Here is an 18,021-nt window from a genome sequence, read left to right as displayed (position 1 = left end):
TCTAATTAATTAAAAAAAAAAAGAGAGATAATCCGAAGAGCCGCACCTCAACTGAATAGAGTGGAAGGTGTTTTATTAAAAAAAAATATATATATATATATATATATATATATATATATATATATATATAGTGAAATATTATATATTAATACTGAATAAAACTTAAGCATCCAATTAGGTACGAATAAATGTGACTTTTGCCGCTGAATTTCTTGAGCGAGTATCTCAATATCAGGCAAATATGCCGTAATTTTCATCTTTAAACATGCTGAGAGACTCCATTGTTCAGACGGTTTCTTGATTTATTTTTAAAATAGTTTAAATTCGAAGATATTTTCCCGCAGAAATTCGTCGAACCAAAAACTGAGAGAAGTCCAAAGGCAAATATTTTCAAATTTATATACGTGTCCGGTAAGCTACTCCATGCATCGAACACAATTTGGTCTTGCTTTTTTAACTTATCTATCGCCGTCCATTTGTATAGGGCAGCCTTTTGCCTCTCCAAATCCTCAATTTTAGTCTTGCACTCCACATGTCCTTGATTTTTAAATCCTCTAACTCCATTTCAAGTGGGCTAAAAGTTAAAGGGCCGCAGGTTGCCGACCCTGCTATATATAGATAAATAGATAGTCCATGTATACATATTTTTTAATTATAAATTTTATTTTCCAGCAATGAAATATCAGGATCCATAGGTGTATTTTAAATATTAAATGTAATTTCTCCTGTAATCGTAAATTACAGCAGAAAGCATTATTTCGTTAACTCTTTACAATAAATTTATATTTTGCAGCGGTTGCAAACCCCAGCAATTGATTTTTGCTGAACAGCCTAATAATTCGTGTTTTAGCTGCAGCTGAAATCCACTGCCTTAGTACATGCCACAGAATGCATTCTTTTAAGTACACTAATCTTTTAAAGAAGCAGAACATGTCTGTTAAATAGACTGCCCGCAAACCCACCTTAAGATGGTAGCGCGGCTGCCCCACTAACCCCCTTCCCTCAAGAGTAAAGTCCGCAGCGAAAACGCTGCGAAGTTTAGTCTACACGCGTCCCTAGCCCTATGAAATTTTCGTGTGTGTCCCTCGTCGCGAAGGGCGGTTTGCCTGTTGTGAGGGGAAAACCGGAGTCAATCCCGGTGAAAAACCTCATGACCACGGTTTGAGACCGCCAAACTCAATGCTGAATGGAAAACCCCTGGGAAAATTCCCATAAGGGAAGCAGCTAGAATCGAACCTCGATCAGCTATTCAGCAAGCCAGCAACGTTGCCACAAGACTACCGTGGCCCCGTATGCTATAGTTTTAATTTCACATCACATTTCTCACCAGTCGCGTGGATAGTGTGACGTCATTGCTAAACACTTCATAAAAAAAAGAAAAGAAAAGCGGTACAGAATCCAGTTATTATCATTAGCCATATAGTGCAAGGAAGCCTGAGGCTTATGCTGCACCAGCCAAAAAAAAAAAAAAAACAATTTCTGAATTACCCCGGAATCACCAAGAAAAAGAAGAATGGTGATATCCAGCTCAGGACCCTGGGTGTGCCAAGCCCATACTCACCAGTGAGCCCCTGGGGTCATTTTTAATTCGACGTTGAAATTTGATAATACATCATTGTAGCAGAGAAAGCAAAGTACTGTACATCGAGTAAGTGACGTGCAGATCGATAAATATTTATAGGTAACGGATTTTCTAATATGATTGTAATTCAACAAGCACAAAAAGAAGATACACGACGCTCATGAAAGTAATCGGCATAAATCGTGTGGTTAAAACTGTTAAAAGAAAGCGGTAAACAAATATATGTTTGTTTACATTAACTAATAACCTTACTTATTTATTTTTTTTTTTCGATTGGAATTTTCCATATCTTTAATCTTTTTTTTCCTTTTTGATAATTCATTTATAGACAATTACTGTGCTTATTCTTTCATCTCCTGAATTAACGTTAAGAGCAATTAATTTTAACTTTCTCTGAAGCGTAGTTGCAAGAGTTAACATTATACGTAAAAGTGCATATTGATCTGGATACCCTCGAGCAAGTTGTTTTTAAACGTTGTTCCATTCAACAAGTGAGAGAAACAGTACTTCGGAGAAAAAGTTCGGTTCTTCCGTCGATATCAGAAACACATAACACTATGCCATGAGTTAATACCATTTCTAGATGGCTATATCCTGTGGGATGTCGTGATTCAGATACAGAATTTCATTTCACTCTTCGAGCAGCAAACAGCACTTATCAGATATGAATTCTTAGTTGTTCACATTGATGGAACTTACTAGAAGAATGACATGGCACGGACATGCTCGAAATATCTTCATTTTCCTTTTATAAAATTGGGCCCCGAGATTTTGCTGACCCACTAATAAATTTTTAGTGGAAGGCTTTGGTTGGAAAGCTTCATCGAAAGACCGCAAAAAAGCAAAATGTAATCTTATAAGCTATGTGAATAGCTTATAAGAATACCTCCCCCCCTTCAACCAGGTAGGTGCCTGAACTACTGCCCCCCGCAATCCTTCTACCACTTTATCCCCTACTTCCAATCCCCACATCTCTTTTTTTCTTTTACTGGGCTCACCCTGCTTGTTGATCTAGCTACCTCAGCGTTTGTTCCACCAGTGCTTCACACTCCTTACTGCCCGGACCGTCTCCTCGTGGTACTGGACGGTAAACTAGAGGTTTTTGTATCAAAACACAAGCCCCTAGGCTAAGAGTTGGGAGGAACTCCCGGAGCCGCATTTCAGCAATCAAATATTCATATAACCTTGTCATCTGCTAACATCACTAATAAGATTAAAGATTGGAGAGTCTTGACAGAAGCTACTCAAAGTGAGCATTGAGCCATACACTTTACATTAAGTCTGAACGGGGGGGAGGAGTTACTTGCGTACCTAGTTTACGAAATTTAAATAGAGTTTCACACAAATCAATTAATTGGGATAAATTTAAGCAGGAATTACGAAAAGAATTTGAGGGTGAAGCTAGCATGCAGTTAAATGTTTTGAATGCAATGGAATATTTGTTAGGAATGCGTTATACCGAGCTTCCTCTAATGCATGTAAAAAGAAGAAAAAAAATAGAAGTAAAGTTCGTTCTTGGCCTCCTTCAGAGGTTAAATGGTTCAGGGTTAATTATAAGAATAAAAGGAAATTATATTGTAAGGAAATCATGAAACATAAGATCAGTTCATGGCAAACTTTTGTGAAACTGGTAACACAGATCCATGGGGAGTACTATACCAAATTTCCTGTAATAGCATTAGCATATGAGGCAAGAAAGCAAGCTTATCAACTCCTCAGCAAAAAAAAAAAAACACCTTTCCATTTCACCCATCCATTCACTCCAAATGTTTATCTAGCTCTGCCTTGAACTTATTTAAATTGTCGCCCTCCACTACAACAGATGGAAGCTTGTTCCAACTATCAACCACCCGCTGGCTAAAGGGAAATTTTCGCACATTTATTCTACAGCTGTAATTCCTCAATTTGAATTTATGTCCCCTCAGGTGAGTAATATGAGCAAGAGGAAGAATCCCATCAGCATTGAGCTTCCTAAAACCATTCAAGGCCTTATACACCTCAATTAGATCACCTCGCAGGTGCCTAGTTTCCAGAAGCTGCAATTTGCAGAAGATAAGCGAATCTTGGTAACCTCAACCCTTTGTTCCAGTCGCCAATCTCATTGCCCTTCTCTGTACTTGTTCCAGCTGCTCTACATCTTTCCTAAAATGAGGCCTGCAGACCTGTATACTCAAGGTGTGGTCTGACCATTGCCGTATATAAGGGGGCAATCACCTCCTTATCCCTGCCAGCAAAATTCTTGTATATCATTAAGTTATAAAGTAATAAAAAAATTTCAAGACATATTTTACAGCACAGTAGATAATAATAACGAATTTATTTTAGATTGGCATTCTTTTGTTTCTACTATTATAAATAATATACAGTATGTTTGTTTGTTATTTGGTTTTTAGGAGCATTAGCAACTAAGGCCATATTGCTCGGGGATATGCGGTGGTCATTTGCTGACCTTTCCGCATCCTCCGTATTTGGTGGTGACGGGCTCGAACCCCGGTCTAATCAAGAAGCGTGTGCTATGCACTGCTGCTCCTTCCCACCTGGCTACGGAGGCGCCAATATAATATACAGTATATAAGTCTGATAACATCAGTGAGAATTCAATAGAACAGGCAAGAGTGAGATTGGAAAACAGTGTGTATAATACACCAACGGAAACTGCTTTATTTACAGAGTTGCAGTCAGTAAAGAAACAGTCTAATGTCCAGGATGGGATCTGATAGTAAATGCTGCAATTATAAAGCTGTTTGAAATTTATCCAGAAATTCGATTAAACATCTACAATAAATTCTTGTTAATATCGGTTTTCCCTGATTTCTGTGAATTTGCCATTTTAAAGCTGATTTAAAACGAGATAAGAATTCTACAGACCCCAGAGCATTTAGATCGACATCTTTATTAGCTAATTTAGCCAAGATTTATGAACGGCTTTTAGCAATTAGACTTAATGAATTAATGCAACAGAGTAACTCAATTCAGACTAATCAGTATGGTTTCAAACAAGGCAAGTCAGCCCAAGATGCTATTTATGATCTAATTACATATTGTGATAATACCTCTGATAAATATGTTATAGCAATGTTTGTGGACTTCGAGGGAGCATTTTACTCACTATGGTGGGAAAGTATGTTGAATGCGTTTGTCAATATGAATTGTTCTTCAAATTATGTAAGGCTAAGCTATAAAATATCGATGTAAATACACCATAGTGAACTCATAATGAAAAACTACGTATGTATTGTAAAGGCATCGATTTAATTGCATCTCATATTGTGACTACCTTCACAACGAATTATTACGTATAAGTAATGCTTCGCTAATAGAGAAGACTGTTGTTACTTATTCTCAGTGGGCACCACCACCCCGATGACACCGTTTCAAGGCTTATTGGCCAATTCCTCGGTGGGTGGGTGGATGGATACCCTGGTGTATTTACGCCGATATTTTATAGCGTACTTTAAACCCATAATATATTATGCCTTCAGCATTTATATTTTATTTAAGGTTCTAAGATGTTATTTGCCCTTGTATAGTTATTTTCCTCAAACAGGAAAATAACTATACAAGGGCAAATAATTTTATTTACAATGCAAAGATACAACGGAGGCGTCCACAGGGGTCTGTGTTGGGATCTATGCGGTGGAATGTTGTGTTAGACCAGTGTTTCTCTGACGGGCACCAGGAATCAGCTGTAGAGGTGCTAGCCGCTCCCTGGTGGCAAAGTGGCCTGACATAAACAACACACAGTGCTGGATAAAGGCACGTGTAAGTAGGGGTCTTGCCCAAGGCGCCATTCTTTAAGGGCCCCAAAAACAGAAGAAGAATGAGGCAAGAAATATATACATCCTTAGTAAAAGGACGCCTACTGAGTGCATAGTAAATTCCCAGCCTATATACCGGCAGATACAGTGAGCGCCGCGCATGCTCAGTCAAGTCGGAGCTGATAGTGACTTGCGAGCTGGCCGTGATGCGCGACGCTAATGTAAAGGATTACCTTGCATCATACTACACATATCAAATAAATAAAATTTCCACATTTGAATTATTAAACCACTAGTTTCTTCTAATCATAAAAAAACTTATGGTATAGATGCAAGTAAGTAATTAATACAAGTATGTAACAATTTCGCATAATAAAACACCTTACATTAAAAATGCCTTCCTAGATCTCAAACTTAATGCCAAATCTCGTTAAAATAGAGATTATTAGATTTTACTAATCGTTCCTGATTATGGTACATCGTTTTTTCGCGTTGTTTTTGAGAACTTCTTTCCGCAATTACTACAATCACCGCAATACAGTAATTCAATAACACGTGTATTTTACCCCAGGGGCTCACATCTGGTGAGTATGGACTTGGCACACCCTGGGTTCTGAGCTGGATATCATCATTCATCTCTCTCTCTCAGGGTAACGTGGGAATTTTTTTTTTTTTTTTGGCTAGTGCAGCATAAGCCTCAGACTTCCTTGCACCATGTGGCTAAGTAGTAATAGTATCACTTAATTGCAAATTCATGGGTAAATTTTAAATTATTTCTATAAAAAATACAGAAAATCATTCTCTAAACATAGTTCCAGTAGAGGGCGAGTTCGACGATCCTCCCCCAAGAGCCTGAGTTGGAACAAATACAGCATGCGTTATTACGTTAATTTAATTACTCTCAATAACAAATACCATCATTTTCATATCGCCCTCTCTACTAAAGCAGTCTGGATCAACTGAGGTTTATGTAATATTCTCTAACAGTTGTGTATCTGGTGAGTATGGGCTTGGCACACCCAGGGTCCTGAGCTGGATATAATCATTCTTCTCTCTCTTGGTGATTCCATTCTCTCATTCTCTCTCTCTCTCTCTCTCTCTCTCTCGGTAACTTTCTTTTAGCTGGTATAGCATAAGCCTCAGGCTTCCTTGCACTATATGGTTAATAATAATGTAATAGCATCCATGGAAGACAAAACTTAAAAAAACAACTTCTTCCTGTTCAGTATTAGGCCTAGTGGCCTGTTACGGTCTGCCTCTGTTCCTCCTTCCCTGAGGTTTATAGTTTAGTATCTCTTTCGGATAATGTCCATTCATGTTGTATCCATCTGTTTCTGTATGAGTCTATATAATGAGTACTGAAGTCGTCTGCAGTTCTGGCAGGATGTTTTGGTTTCTTTTCCTGTCAAGTCTGGTATAGCCTGCGGTTCTGCGCATGAAACGCATTTCTGCACTAGTCAACCTCCTCCTGTCCCCTTTGCTCATTGTCCATGCCTCAGAGCCATAGGTTAGGATAGGTCTGGCGAGGGTGTTATCTACCCCTGTCCTTGTTTTCTTCTGCACCAGATTAGATTTGAAAATATGGTTTATAGTTTTAGTAATTCCTATGTAATTATTTATTATTTTCTCAATATCATTTTCTTATGACAGGTGATATCCTAGGTATTTGAAAGTGTTAACTTGTTCGATAATATTATTGTCAATGCAGATCTTGCTTCTTATTGGATCTCTTCCTTTAGATGCCATCATTTTTGTCTTTGAAGATGAGATTTCCATATTAAATGATCTTGCTATTTTGTTTAATGAGAAGATGGCTTTCTGCAATGAGTTCTCATTGTCTTCTATTAGGACCTGGTGATCAGCAAAAAGCAGTGTGTCCATTCTTGCTTTGCGGCTAATTTCGATACCTGTCTTGGAGATTTTCTTCCATTCTCTTATAATATGATTTATATATATGTCGAATAGAAGCGGAAAGAGTCCACATCCTTGTCGCACCCCTGTATTTATTGTCTCCAATTCAGTTGTCTGTGTTTCAAGCTTAACTTTTATTCTGTTATTTTTATAGATATTGAGGATGGCCTCAAATCAACTGGTTTGGGATATTATCTTCTTTTAAGATTTCAAATAATTTTGTTCGGTTCACCATGTCAAAGGCTTTTTTGTAATCTATGAAGCTTGAGTGTGAAGTAAGCGTCAGTGCATGATCTTCCCCTCCTGAACCCGTTTTGTTCTACTCCAAGGATGTTTTCGTAGTATTTACTAAGTTTCAGTTTTAAGAGGCTTGAGTATTTTATATCCTGAGTTTAGGAGACTGATTCCTCGGTAGTTATTGCAGTCGTTTATATTGCCTTTTTTGAAAATTGGGACTACCAGAGCATTTTGTCAGCTGTCTGGTGGCCCGAAAAAAATCATATTCATCAGTTCCAGTAGCCTAATTTCAAAATCTTTTCCTGAGTAGTTGGGGAGTTATATTAATTCCATTGTTGCCTGGACATTTTTGATTTTTACTATTTTTAAGCACTGTTTCCAGTTCTTTGTTAGTGAAGGCTTCTATTATATTATTATTAGATGTTGATTTAGACAGGGGAAGATAAACTGTGGTCCATAGGTTTTTATAATAGTCGAGCCAATCTTCTAACGGTACTGTATTGTGTTAATTTTGACTGCTTCCTTGAGGTTATTGTTCATTTGTCTTATTACTTTGTAATAAGACAAATGAAAATACCTTGGTCCGGCACTGCCCCCAGAGTGCGTGGTCAGCTCGTTTTCTATAATTATCAATGATACTGATGAAGGAATAACAGGCTTAATGTCCAAGTATGAAGACGATACGAAGGTTGGCAGGATTGTTAATTACAGTAAGCTACTGCAACAGGATCTAGGAAAGTTGGGCAGAAAGGTTTCAACTGCAGTTTAACATTGACAAATGCATATCTGGGGTGACAAATGCATATCTGGGGTTACTGCATACGAGTAGCAGTAACCCCAGAGTAACGTATCAACTGTACGGTACTACATTCAGGGTAGTGGAGAATAAAAAAGACCTGGGGGCTAATAGTGCAGTCAGATATGCAGTATTCTGAGCAGTGCAGACTGGCTGTCAGAGCAGCTCAGTCAATGATATTCAGGAATTTTGCTAGAAGGGTTAGGAGGTGATTATCCCGTTGTATAAGGCAATGGTCAGGCCACACCTTTAGTACTGCATTCGGATCAGGAGGTCTATTTTAGGAAGGATGTAGAGCTGCTGGAACGAGTGCAGAGAAGGACAACGAGATTGGTGAGGGGAAGAAAGAGTTACTCTTACCAAGAAAGGATTAAGTTCTGCAGTTTGCAGTGTCTGGAGACTAGACACTTAAGAGGTGATCTGATTGAGGTGTATAAGGTCTTGAATGATTTGAGCAAGCTCAATGCTGATAAGATTCTTCCTCTTGCTGAGATTACGAACCCGAGTGGAAGAAATTCAAATTGAGGAAAGACAGTTGTAGAATAGATGTGCGGAAATTTGCCTTTAGCTAGTCGGTGGTTGATTGCTGGAACAAACTTCCATCTGTCGCTGTGGAAGTTGATAGCTTAAATAAATTCAAGAAAGAACTGGACAACCTTTAGGACCAAATAGATAGATGGATGAAATAGGAAGGGTGTTTTTTTTTTTTTTTTTCCTATCGCTGAATAAGCTTGCTTTCTTGCATCATATTGGCTCTACTAATGCTAATAACCTGAAATGAGGAGCATACATGAGCCTTGATGTTCATTTAGAAAAAATTACACCATAAGACAACCCTTGATTTCGCTCACTCAACAGTAACGGCATAGGTTACACATATTACTTAAAAAGGCATGTGTCACATATATTTTCCATTAATCACCATATTATGTTTGCCTGACCGAACTTAGCTACAAGAATTCTGACTGTGACAACTGTTTAATCAAAGCTTTGTTAAAAAAAGACATGAGAAAAACTAGACCAATATCACTGTCTGTAGTTTCCTGTTATAGCTGTATATAGGAAGCGTTGGAGCATATAAATATTAAAAGACAAAATTTTGTAAGTTGTCCCCATACAGAAATTTTGTTGGTCTTAAGGTTCCTGAGATCTTGAGGCACTTAGAGCAAATGCACTACTGTGTCCTTGTAAATCTGGCCTTGCTTCGCGTCTATAGTCAATTTGCTCTGCAGATACCAATAATAATAGTGCAGTGTGAAGTGATTTTACTGAATTGGTCTTCGTGCGGACATATCCTTTGAGAAAAGTTCTGCTTTTGGATGGAAAACTTGCAGTCGCAGGTCAGGCAATAAATTTGTGCCACACTGTCATTCTTAGCCTTCGGGAAAGGAATGCAATCGGAAAAATTACCATCTATTCACAATGGTGCACCACTCAATAAGTACAGCTGCCAGAAAAACAATTACTTGTGTGACCCTTTAAATACGGACTATTCTACTGTAAGTGCCTTCCCTACATCTCCAGTCTTGGTACCTTCTGAGTAGCACACGCTGTTTGAGTAGACCGGGGTTCAAGCCCCTGACTGCTGAATACAGTCGATCTGCCAACCCGCACCTGACCAGCGTGGCAGATTATGGTCCATTTCCCTCAGCATGAATTGTTGAGGAGGCTTCCATCTTGCAGTGGGTTGATAATGGCTGCACTTTACTTTTTTTTTTACCTGAAACTTCGGTTATACAGCGGCAATCTAAAATCTTTGCTATCGTTGAAAGATGTCATATGGTTAAGAAATTAGAGCAATTCTAACAGATATTGTTATTTTTTTGCCGTGAGCGAGGTCAATACTGCACCTAATTCAGTACGGGAATGTGGTGGTGGACATATTGAGCTGATGTTACTATGTTTATTAAGAACCACATTTTCATTAACATCACTTTATGCATCAACGTACCCTTCCGGTAGTGAGTGGGCTGTGTGTGAAGTTACAAGGTTAGAAGTCAGGGCTGTAGATGGCGGTGAAGCTCATCCCATTTGTGCCACTGCAGTTGAGTCTAGATGTTAAGAACTGTGTGGGGTTTCGCGTTGCTGCAGAGCAAAACAGACCATGCAATTAAGCGAACTTATTGCTTTGTCCTTATTGTCTGCCAGACTGCTCCGATGTTTTGCTGTAACAACAATTTTCCCCATGGTGCCACATTGATTGTCATTTGTGTGAATTATGACGTGCCCATTCTTCACCCTTGCATTTGGTTTCTGGAATATAGTGGTAACGCCACAATTCATAGCCTGCAACATCATCCAGAAAATATTCTCCATCCTCACGATAAAACGCCAGATGTTTCATGCCATGCACAAGTCCATGCATAGCATGGAATACTTTCATCGCTACACACTGGGCATATCTGAACATATTTATGCTATTAATAGCATGCAATAGTACAGCTGCCATTCTCATCTCGCTTTCTGTGTCCAACGTCTTTACACCGGTTCTAAAGGGCATAGTTATCAGTTCGAAAAATGTGATCATTTCTATTTTTTTTTTACCACTTAGCTTTAGATAAGCATAATCTCATTATAATTCTTGAAAACAGAAGTATATTTCATTTCAACCTCAATATAATCCAGCTTTAGATAAGCATAATCTCATTATGATTCTTGAAAACAGAAGTATATTTCATTTCAACCTCAATATAATCCAGTCCATAATATTTTTAGATTTCACAGAATTCCACCAAGTATATTTATTCAAGCATAAACAGAATACTGTAGTTATATTTCAGACACTAGTGTCTTGCATTAAAGCGCCTCCCATTGCAGGCGCTTTAAAAGCTAGTTTCATAATACAATCTGCAATACAGTGAAGATCAAAAGCTGACGAACGAATAAAAACGCCAATAAATTGTTAAATACAAATAAAAAACAGAATCAAATATTCGTAATTTATGAAACATAAAAAAAAAAAAATCTATGTGAAGAAAGTAGCCCACAGTCTGTTACAACAGGCAAATTAGGCAAGCACATAAAAACCGTGTTTTTGGAGCCTCTACATGAATGTCAAGTACAGTATTGCATGTTCATTCCTAGTACTATCGATTTCAAGCTAGCCATCATTGTAGAAATGTCTCGATGATTCTTTGAGGTGAAGAATAATGAAAATACAAACAGAACGAAGTGAAGTTGATGGCCAATTAATTTAAGGTAATTCAGAGCGTTGTAAGCAGATTTGGTCAGTAAAAGTTATAGGTGCTTTTTGAAATTGTACTGATCAGCAGCCTACCCAGTTCGAGTCAGCTTTAATTATTAGACACAGAAAAAAAATTGATAAAGAATTAAATATTGGTGAAATATTTAAAAAGGCAAGAATTTTAATGTGATCATTAATATCAATTGTTAATAATATTAACATATCGATAGCCATTATTTTAAAATGCATTTCAGATTTCGTAATCTCACTTCATAAGAGAAAATAAATATTAAACAATGGAGTAAGTTATTGCTTCAAAATCTGGTAAGATCACAATTACAGAAACTTTAAATAATTGTTTTCTTTTAAATTTTATTAAGAAGTCACCTACCCGCTGGGTTAAAATAACGGTGCCTGTGATACTACCAGTTCCACAGCCGAAAACGCAAGTGGCTGTCAGATTCTTCGCAGTTGATCCTCTTAACCACAACGCAAATAAAGAACAAAGGAGCAGCGCAATTTTAACTACAACCTGTAGCTCAGCCATAATGTAATCTGAATAATACAAGAGCTGAACTTATATTCATTTTCTGGCTGTTATATTCGTATCATACAGCTGATTTCGTCAGATCATGCACGTCATTTCAGGTGTTACTCCAGAATCGACAAGTCATCTGTATTGAACTACAAGGTCGTATTCAGCTTGCATCCATGTGGGGGGGGGGGGGGGGGGAAGGAGGCGCTCACGCATGCTTTTATTTATTTGTTATTGCAAAAGCAGCAAATGCTTTTGGAATTTTGGGGCACCATAATTTATTTGATGAATAAAATAAAAATTATTAAATCATGTTTATCTCACGTAATAAAAGGTATAGTTCTAAGGTCACCACCCGACAGCCTATTTTATAAGTAAAGAAAGTGAATGCAGATATTAAATTAGCTATTTTATTATATATAGCTAATATTAACAAAAATAAGATAAACGATACTGAAATGCTGCTATGATAACAGTAACTGTTATCACAGCAAAAAAACCGAAAGCTATTAACAGTGAAACAACGATACCAAGAATCCTTTTACAATTAAAATAGACCGAGTCCGATGGTGATCTTGAGTTCATTCTCATGTCTGTATGACTATACATAGGGGCCATCACAGTAGGAAGCTGCAGCTAACAGTCCTTTCATATTCACCCCCCCCCCCCACATTACACCATTGATACTAATCAATGGAAATACTAACCGATCGAGAAAGGTCTTCGGATCCGTTTAGGTCAGCAGTGTTCATATGATTAGGGTACCAGCATAAGTTCGGATCATGATTCTCTTTATAAATATTAAATGAATAATAAATTATCTCAGAATGATAGTGGCTTAAATTGTAGTTATTTCTTAACATAAATAACCCACGAAGATAACGATTTGTTTAAAGGTCGTGAATGATTTGTAAGACCTACCCCGGAATAGGAATTTAGGCCGTATAATTTAATTAATGTTTTTGAAAACTTGACTGTTTTCAAAGATATTTGAGAAATGTATTGTAAATGTTATGAGTTAGTGCTATGGTTACACATTTAGTATAGAAAAGGCTGTTTAAGCGTGGGTAATGCAACTCCATAATTTCTACATCGTTTTATTATATCTCATATTGTGAATGCCTTCACAACGAGTTGCCTAGGTATTGCGCTACTTCATATAAGTAACGCTCCACCATAGGAGAAGACTACTATTACTTATTCTCAGATGGGCACCACCACCCAGACGGCACCGTTTCGAAGCTTTTAGGTTTAGGTTTAATCTAAATATAATTCTTGACTAAATGTCAAAGAGGTAATGCATATCCATCATTTCTACTACCCAGGTAGTATGCATGCATCGTTTTATTATATCTCATATTGTCAAGAATTATATTTAGATTAAACCATGCACACGATCAAGCATCTCTCATATTGTGGAGTTATAATTCATAACTGGGTTGTCACTATTGCAACAGGGTACCTGTCCACCCATCGATGATGAAGCCAAATAGCTTCGAAACGGTGCCGTCAGGGGGTGCTTTATGCTGCCCGGAGTTTCCGAGAATAGGTAACAACAGTCTTCACCACAGGGGCAGCGTTGCCTATTCGAAGAGTCTGAGTTTTTGAGTGGTGTGAGTTGAAGGAGTTAGTCCCTTTCATTCTTTTACACCGTTTCTTTTCTCCTTCCTCTCCTACTATAACTTTCGCTCTACTTTTTTGCTTTTCTAAGCCTAATAGGAACAAGTGGATATTAGAGTTATTATCCCACGCATACAACCAGCTTTGAAACGGTGTCGTCTGGGTGGTGGTGCCCATCTGAATTCACATTATTATTATTATTATTATTAGCCATATGGTGCAAGGAAGCCTAAGGCTTATAATGCACCAGCCAAAAAAAATTTCTGAGTTACTCTGAGAGAGAGAGAGAGAGAGAGAGAGCTACTGTGATATAGAAATCAAGAAAACAGTAGAAGTTGTCAGAAGTAGAAGGAAATCACCAAGAAAGAGAAGAAAGATGATCCAGCTCAGGGCCCAAGGAGTCCCAAGCCCATACTCACCAGATGTGAGCCCCTGGGGTAAAATGAGATATAATAAAACGATGCATGCATATACCTGGACAGTAGAAATGATGGAGATGCATTACCCATGCTTAAACAGCCTTTTCATACTCTTTGACATTTTGTCATGAATTATATTTACATTTAGTATAATTCAACACATATACGAAGTAGCCATTTTACTTTATCGAGAACTATGCCATATTTTTAATCGACTTTCTTGTGATATTTTTGATTCAAGTGAATCGCAAAAAACCCAAGGGGTTACGTATATAATCACTTTCTTTAAAAAAATAATAAATAAAAAAACAGACATACATAAACACACCAACTGCTCAGGGAGGTTGAGAAAAGAAAATGAATAATTATATATATATATATATATATACACACAATTGCGGACAAAAAAACTGCATCACATGTGAATTGCAAATAATGTTTTGAGCTGTTATGGGTTACAGAAATGTTCGAAATGCATTTGTTAGATGGGACATACATCTCTGTGAATGAAATAGTACAATAAAAAGACTCCACCTGATATACCTAATTGCCATAAATATCTTCCCAAAGGGTAAAATGAGTAATTAGTGGAAATATGAAAAATCATGCAAATGGCAATCATGACAACCAAATATACATTTTATTGAATTTACATGTACAAACTGAAATGACAAGTTAACGTAATAGTATTATATACTGTAAATCAGCAAAATAAGTCCTCAATATTTTGTTGTTCCTCCTCGAGCTGCAATTACAGCCTTGCAATGATCTGGCATAGAGTTAATCAACTTCCGGATATACAAATGTATACGGTTGCCCAATTTCGTGGTACCACACCCTTACAATGCTCTCCTGGAGCTGAATCTTTGTTGGCTTCTTCTGAGCAATTTTAGAAGACATTATGTACCAGCAATTTTCAATAGAGTTCAAATCTGCACTGTTGCCGGGCGAGTCCAGCACTGTAATGCCTGCATTTCTGAGGTATGACTGCACCTTAAGGGAGAAAAACGTGGGAAAACATTGGTGTAATTGTATTTTAAGCCTTGTGAAACAAGAAGACAAACTCATCATTAAATCTAAATAAAATAAAATTTACCAATTTTGCTGTGTGGCAAAATTTGCTGAGTCCAAATAACGGGTTTCAGGCACTCTTCCAAATAGCAGTGTAGGTTTCTGCATTCACTGTTCGGTTAATAAACTTAATCCGCTCCACCCCTTTGCTTGTTATGCATCCCCAGACCATCTGACGGCGGGGGAACTTTACAGTCGGTGTTAGGCAGTCAGGAAGGATGGTATGCCTCCGATTTTCTTATATCTCTATTTATATCGGTTCGTTCAGTATTTCGATCAGAACAAGGAATGCCGTATTTTTCGGACCATTAAACGCACTTTTTTCCTAGAAAACTTTTCCTAAAATTTCGGTGCATTTTATGGTCCAAAGGTATACCAGATGCGTGCAGTTATTTTTATTTCATAATGGATCATATATTACTGCTGCTTGACATATCCGAGTGTGGGGTACCCGTGTGTCCCTAGAACTCGTACTCTATTCGTTCTCTCATCCAAAATCAATAAAACCCTACTTTCTTCCAGAAGCCTCAAGTCTTTCAGGAAATGTGGAACCAGAAATCAATTTGATGGCACTGAAGATGACGTACTCTAGGATAAAAATGAAAGTTATGGTCTATTCTAAAAATGAAAGTTAGTTAGTACATTTGTAATTGCTGATTCACTGTAGCCGAGTGAATAGGTAACTACAAAGAAGAGGGTGTATGAGTTCACTGTGGCTCTAACGACCGTGACTGAGAAATATAGTGTTCTTGTATTCCTCTATCTTGTGAACTTCTTTAACCCAGGCAGCCGTCCCCGAGTATAAACAGAAAATTTATTTTATTTATATAATGATGAGAGTGACAATAGCGAACTTTTGGAATTTTACAAAACGTAAATTCATTATACGCTGAAATTTTGTTTAGTAACACTTGTGGACTTGTATTTCAGATATTTGTAATAAAACATTTTATCCAAAATTCGCAGTTTAAAACCAGGTGCATCTTGTAGTCCGGAAAATACGGTAGTTATGAGAGAGGGAACATATGGATTTAATCACGTATATCAACTAATTCAATCGTTATCGTTGTGTATATAATATTCTTATTTCCGGTGTAAGTTAGTCATTTCACAAATGCATCAATTACTGTATTTAATTTCGCATTTAAAAATTCGTAATTAAATTCTGGTTAATATCATAAACTCGATTCCTGGTGAAGACTTTTCGAATAATATATGAGCTATCAATGTGGATACAAAACTAGGAGCAAATGTCGTGAACAAACATATATTCAAGAACGGTTTTAATAAGATACAACAGATCAGGGGTGGTCCCAGGTAGAGGATAGGAATTATAGCCCTCCTCTAATGATCAAAATAATGCGGGTTTTTTTTTTTCGTTTTTTTATTGCTATGTGATGAATAAAGCTGAATGATGCCCTGAGCCAGTGGCGTATCCTGGTGTCATCGTAAGGGGGGGGAGCATGGTGTCCAGGGTTTTGGGTTTTTTTTTTAGATCGCTCTAAAACCTTTTCTCTATAATTTTCTCTATACCAAGAAAGAGAAGAATGATGATATCCAGGTCGGGACCCGGGGATGCTATCAAGCTGTGACGGTGCAACCCTAAAGAATTAGGGCGGTTTTATCTGCAAAGCTATTTGGTTTCGACAGCATTAGCAATCAATCTGATAGGTAATGCTCAGTTCTGTTACTTTGAGGTAATTTAACTTAAAATGACTCAAGGATTAATAGCTCAGTTTACGAAGGTTGACCATGTCTGTCTAAGAAAAGCGAAATCTCGGCTACATTAAAGAAACAATTGGTATCTCACTGAGTTGCCTTAACCCAATCCTTTAACTGCATGGTTTTCATGAGTTTCGAACTAGAGGGGTATTTATTATTTGGCAAAAGTCTGAACATATTTTGATATATTGGTTCGTTAGGCGAGACGTAAAAGTGTGGTGTCATATGTTCGCAACAGTTGGTGGTATGAGTTGCAAGGTACAGATTATGAAACAGCTATTCAAACAGCTGAGTAAATGCCACGAGGCTGAGTACATCCCGGATGCTGCTTAAACATTTCGCACGGAAGTGAAAGTATAGGTAGATATCTGAAGAGAACCTTTCGAGCGGAAATTCTGTCTGCCGCCTTCCTGAATGTGTCTGTACCAACGCTTGATTGGGTTGGGGGAGGAGAAAGAAAGCCTGTAAAAATGCAACAACCGGCGCAATCGATCCTTGTTTATTTTATATGTAGATTTTGCTTGCCTGCAATATCCATATGTCGGCAACTTTTCAGCAATATCCAAATGTCATCATGATACTGAAGAAACTGAACGCACTCGGAATAATAGACGAGTCCACATGCACCTGTAGAGAATCTGAAACGTGGCAGCATATTATGCACGACTATGAATGCTACGAAGAACACAGAAGTACTTATAACCGAGATTTAATACTTGCTGAAAAATCAACGGTACCATCCACTGGATTCAGAAGTAGCCCTCTGCCAAGTTGCACTTGACTCCGATGATGACTCGTTGGCCCCACCAACGAGTCAGCATCGGACTGCACTTGCTGGCACACTGCAAATTGCCGCTATGGCGAACTTAGCGGGGCTCCCTTGCCCGGCCACTTTCTTTCCCCATCCCTGGTGGAGTGAGGGGACGGTCTGTCTACCCCTCCCCTCCCCGCCACCCCCTCTGGTGATATACATGGGGTCGCCTTCCCTATTGACCAAATATTTCTATCTTTTCCCCCCAGCCTTCCGTCTCTCCCCCTAATCTACCTATATCGCCAGCGAAAAGCGAATGCCCCACGCAACGAAAAATTTAAAATGCCAACCTAGACACACTTGCAACCTTTTTCGGCCTAACTAAATTCTAGCATTTATCCCCCCCCCCCCTTTATATATATATAAGTCCTAGCC

The 18,021-nt window shown here is 38.0% G+C and overlaps 1 protein-coding gene across 1 annotated transcript in view; it reads right to left on the bottom strand.

The window, feature by feature from the left end:
* The window catches only part of LOC150081436 (superoxide dismutase [Cu-Zn]-like), a 69,167-nt gene extending 57,130 nt beyond the window's left edge, over window positions 1-12,037 (bottom strand). The window contains exon 1 of the mRNA XM_090379295.1: window positions 11,860-12,037. Within this exon, the coding sequence (XP_090235421.1) occupies window positions 11,860-12,015 (156 nt within the window). The 5' untranslated portion in view covers window positions 12,016-12,037. The remainder of the gene's footprint in view (window positions 1-11,859) is intronic.
* Window positions 12,038-18,021: the final 5,984 nt, after the last annotated feature.

The sequence above is a fragment of the Mastigoproctus giganteus genome, chromosome 8 (genome assembly GCF_048544385.1).
Source record: "Mastigoproctus giganteus isolate SK-2022 chromosome 8, ASM4854438v1, whole genome shotgun sequence".
NCBI classification, from domain to species: Eukaryota; Metazoa; Arthropoda; class Arachnida; order Uropygi; family Thelyphonidae; genus Mastigoproctus; species Mastigoproctus giganteus.
The sequence above is the reverse complement of the archived record's forward strand: the minus strand, read 5'-3'. Positions and strand labels throughout refer to the sequence as shown.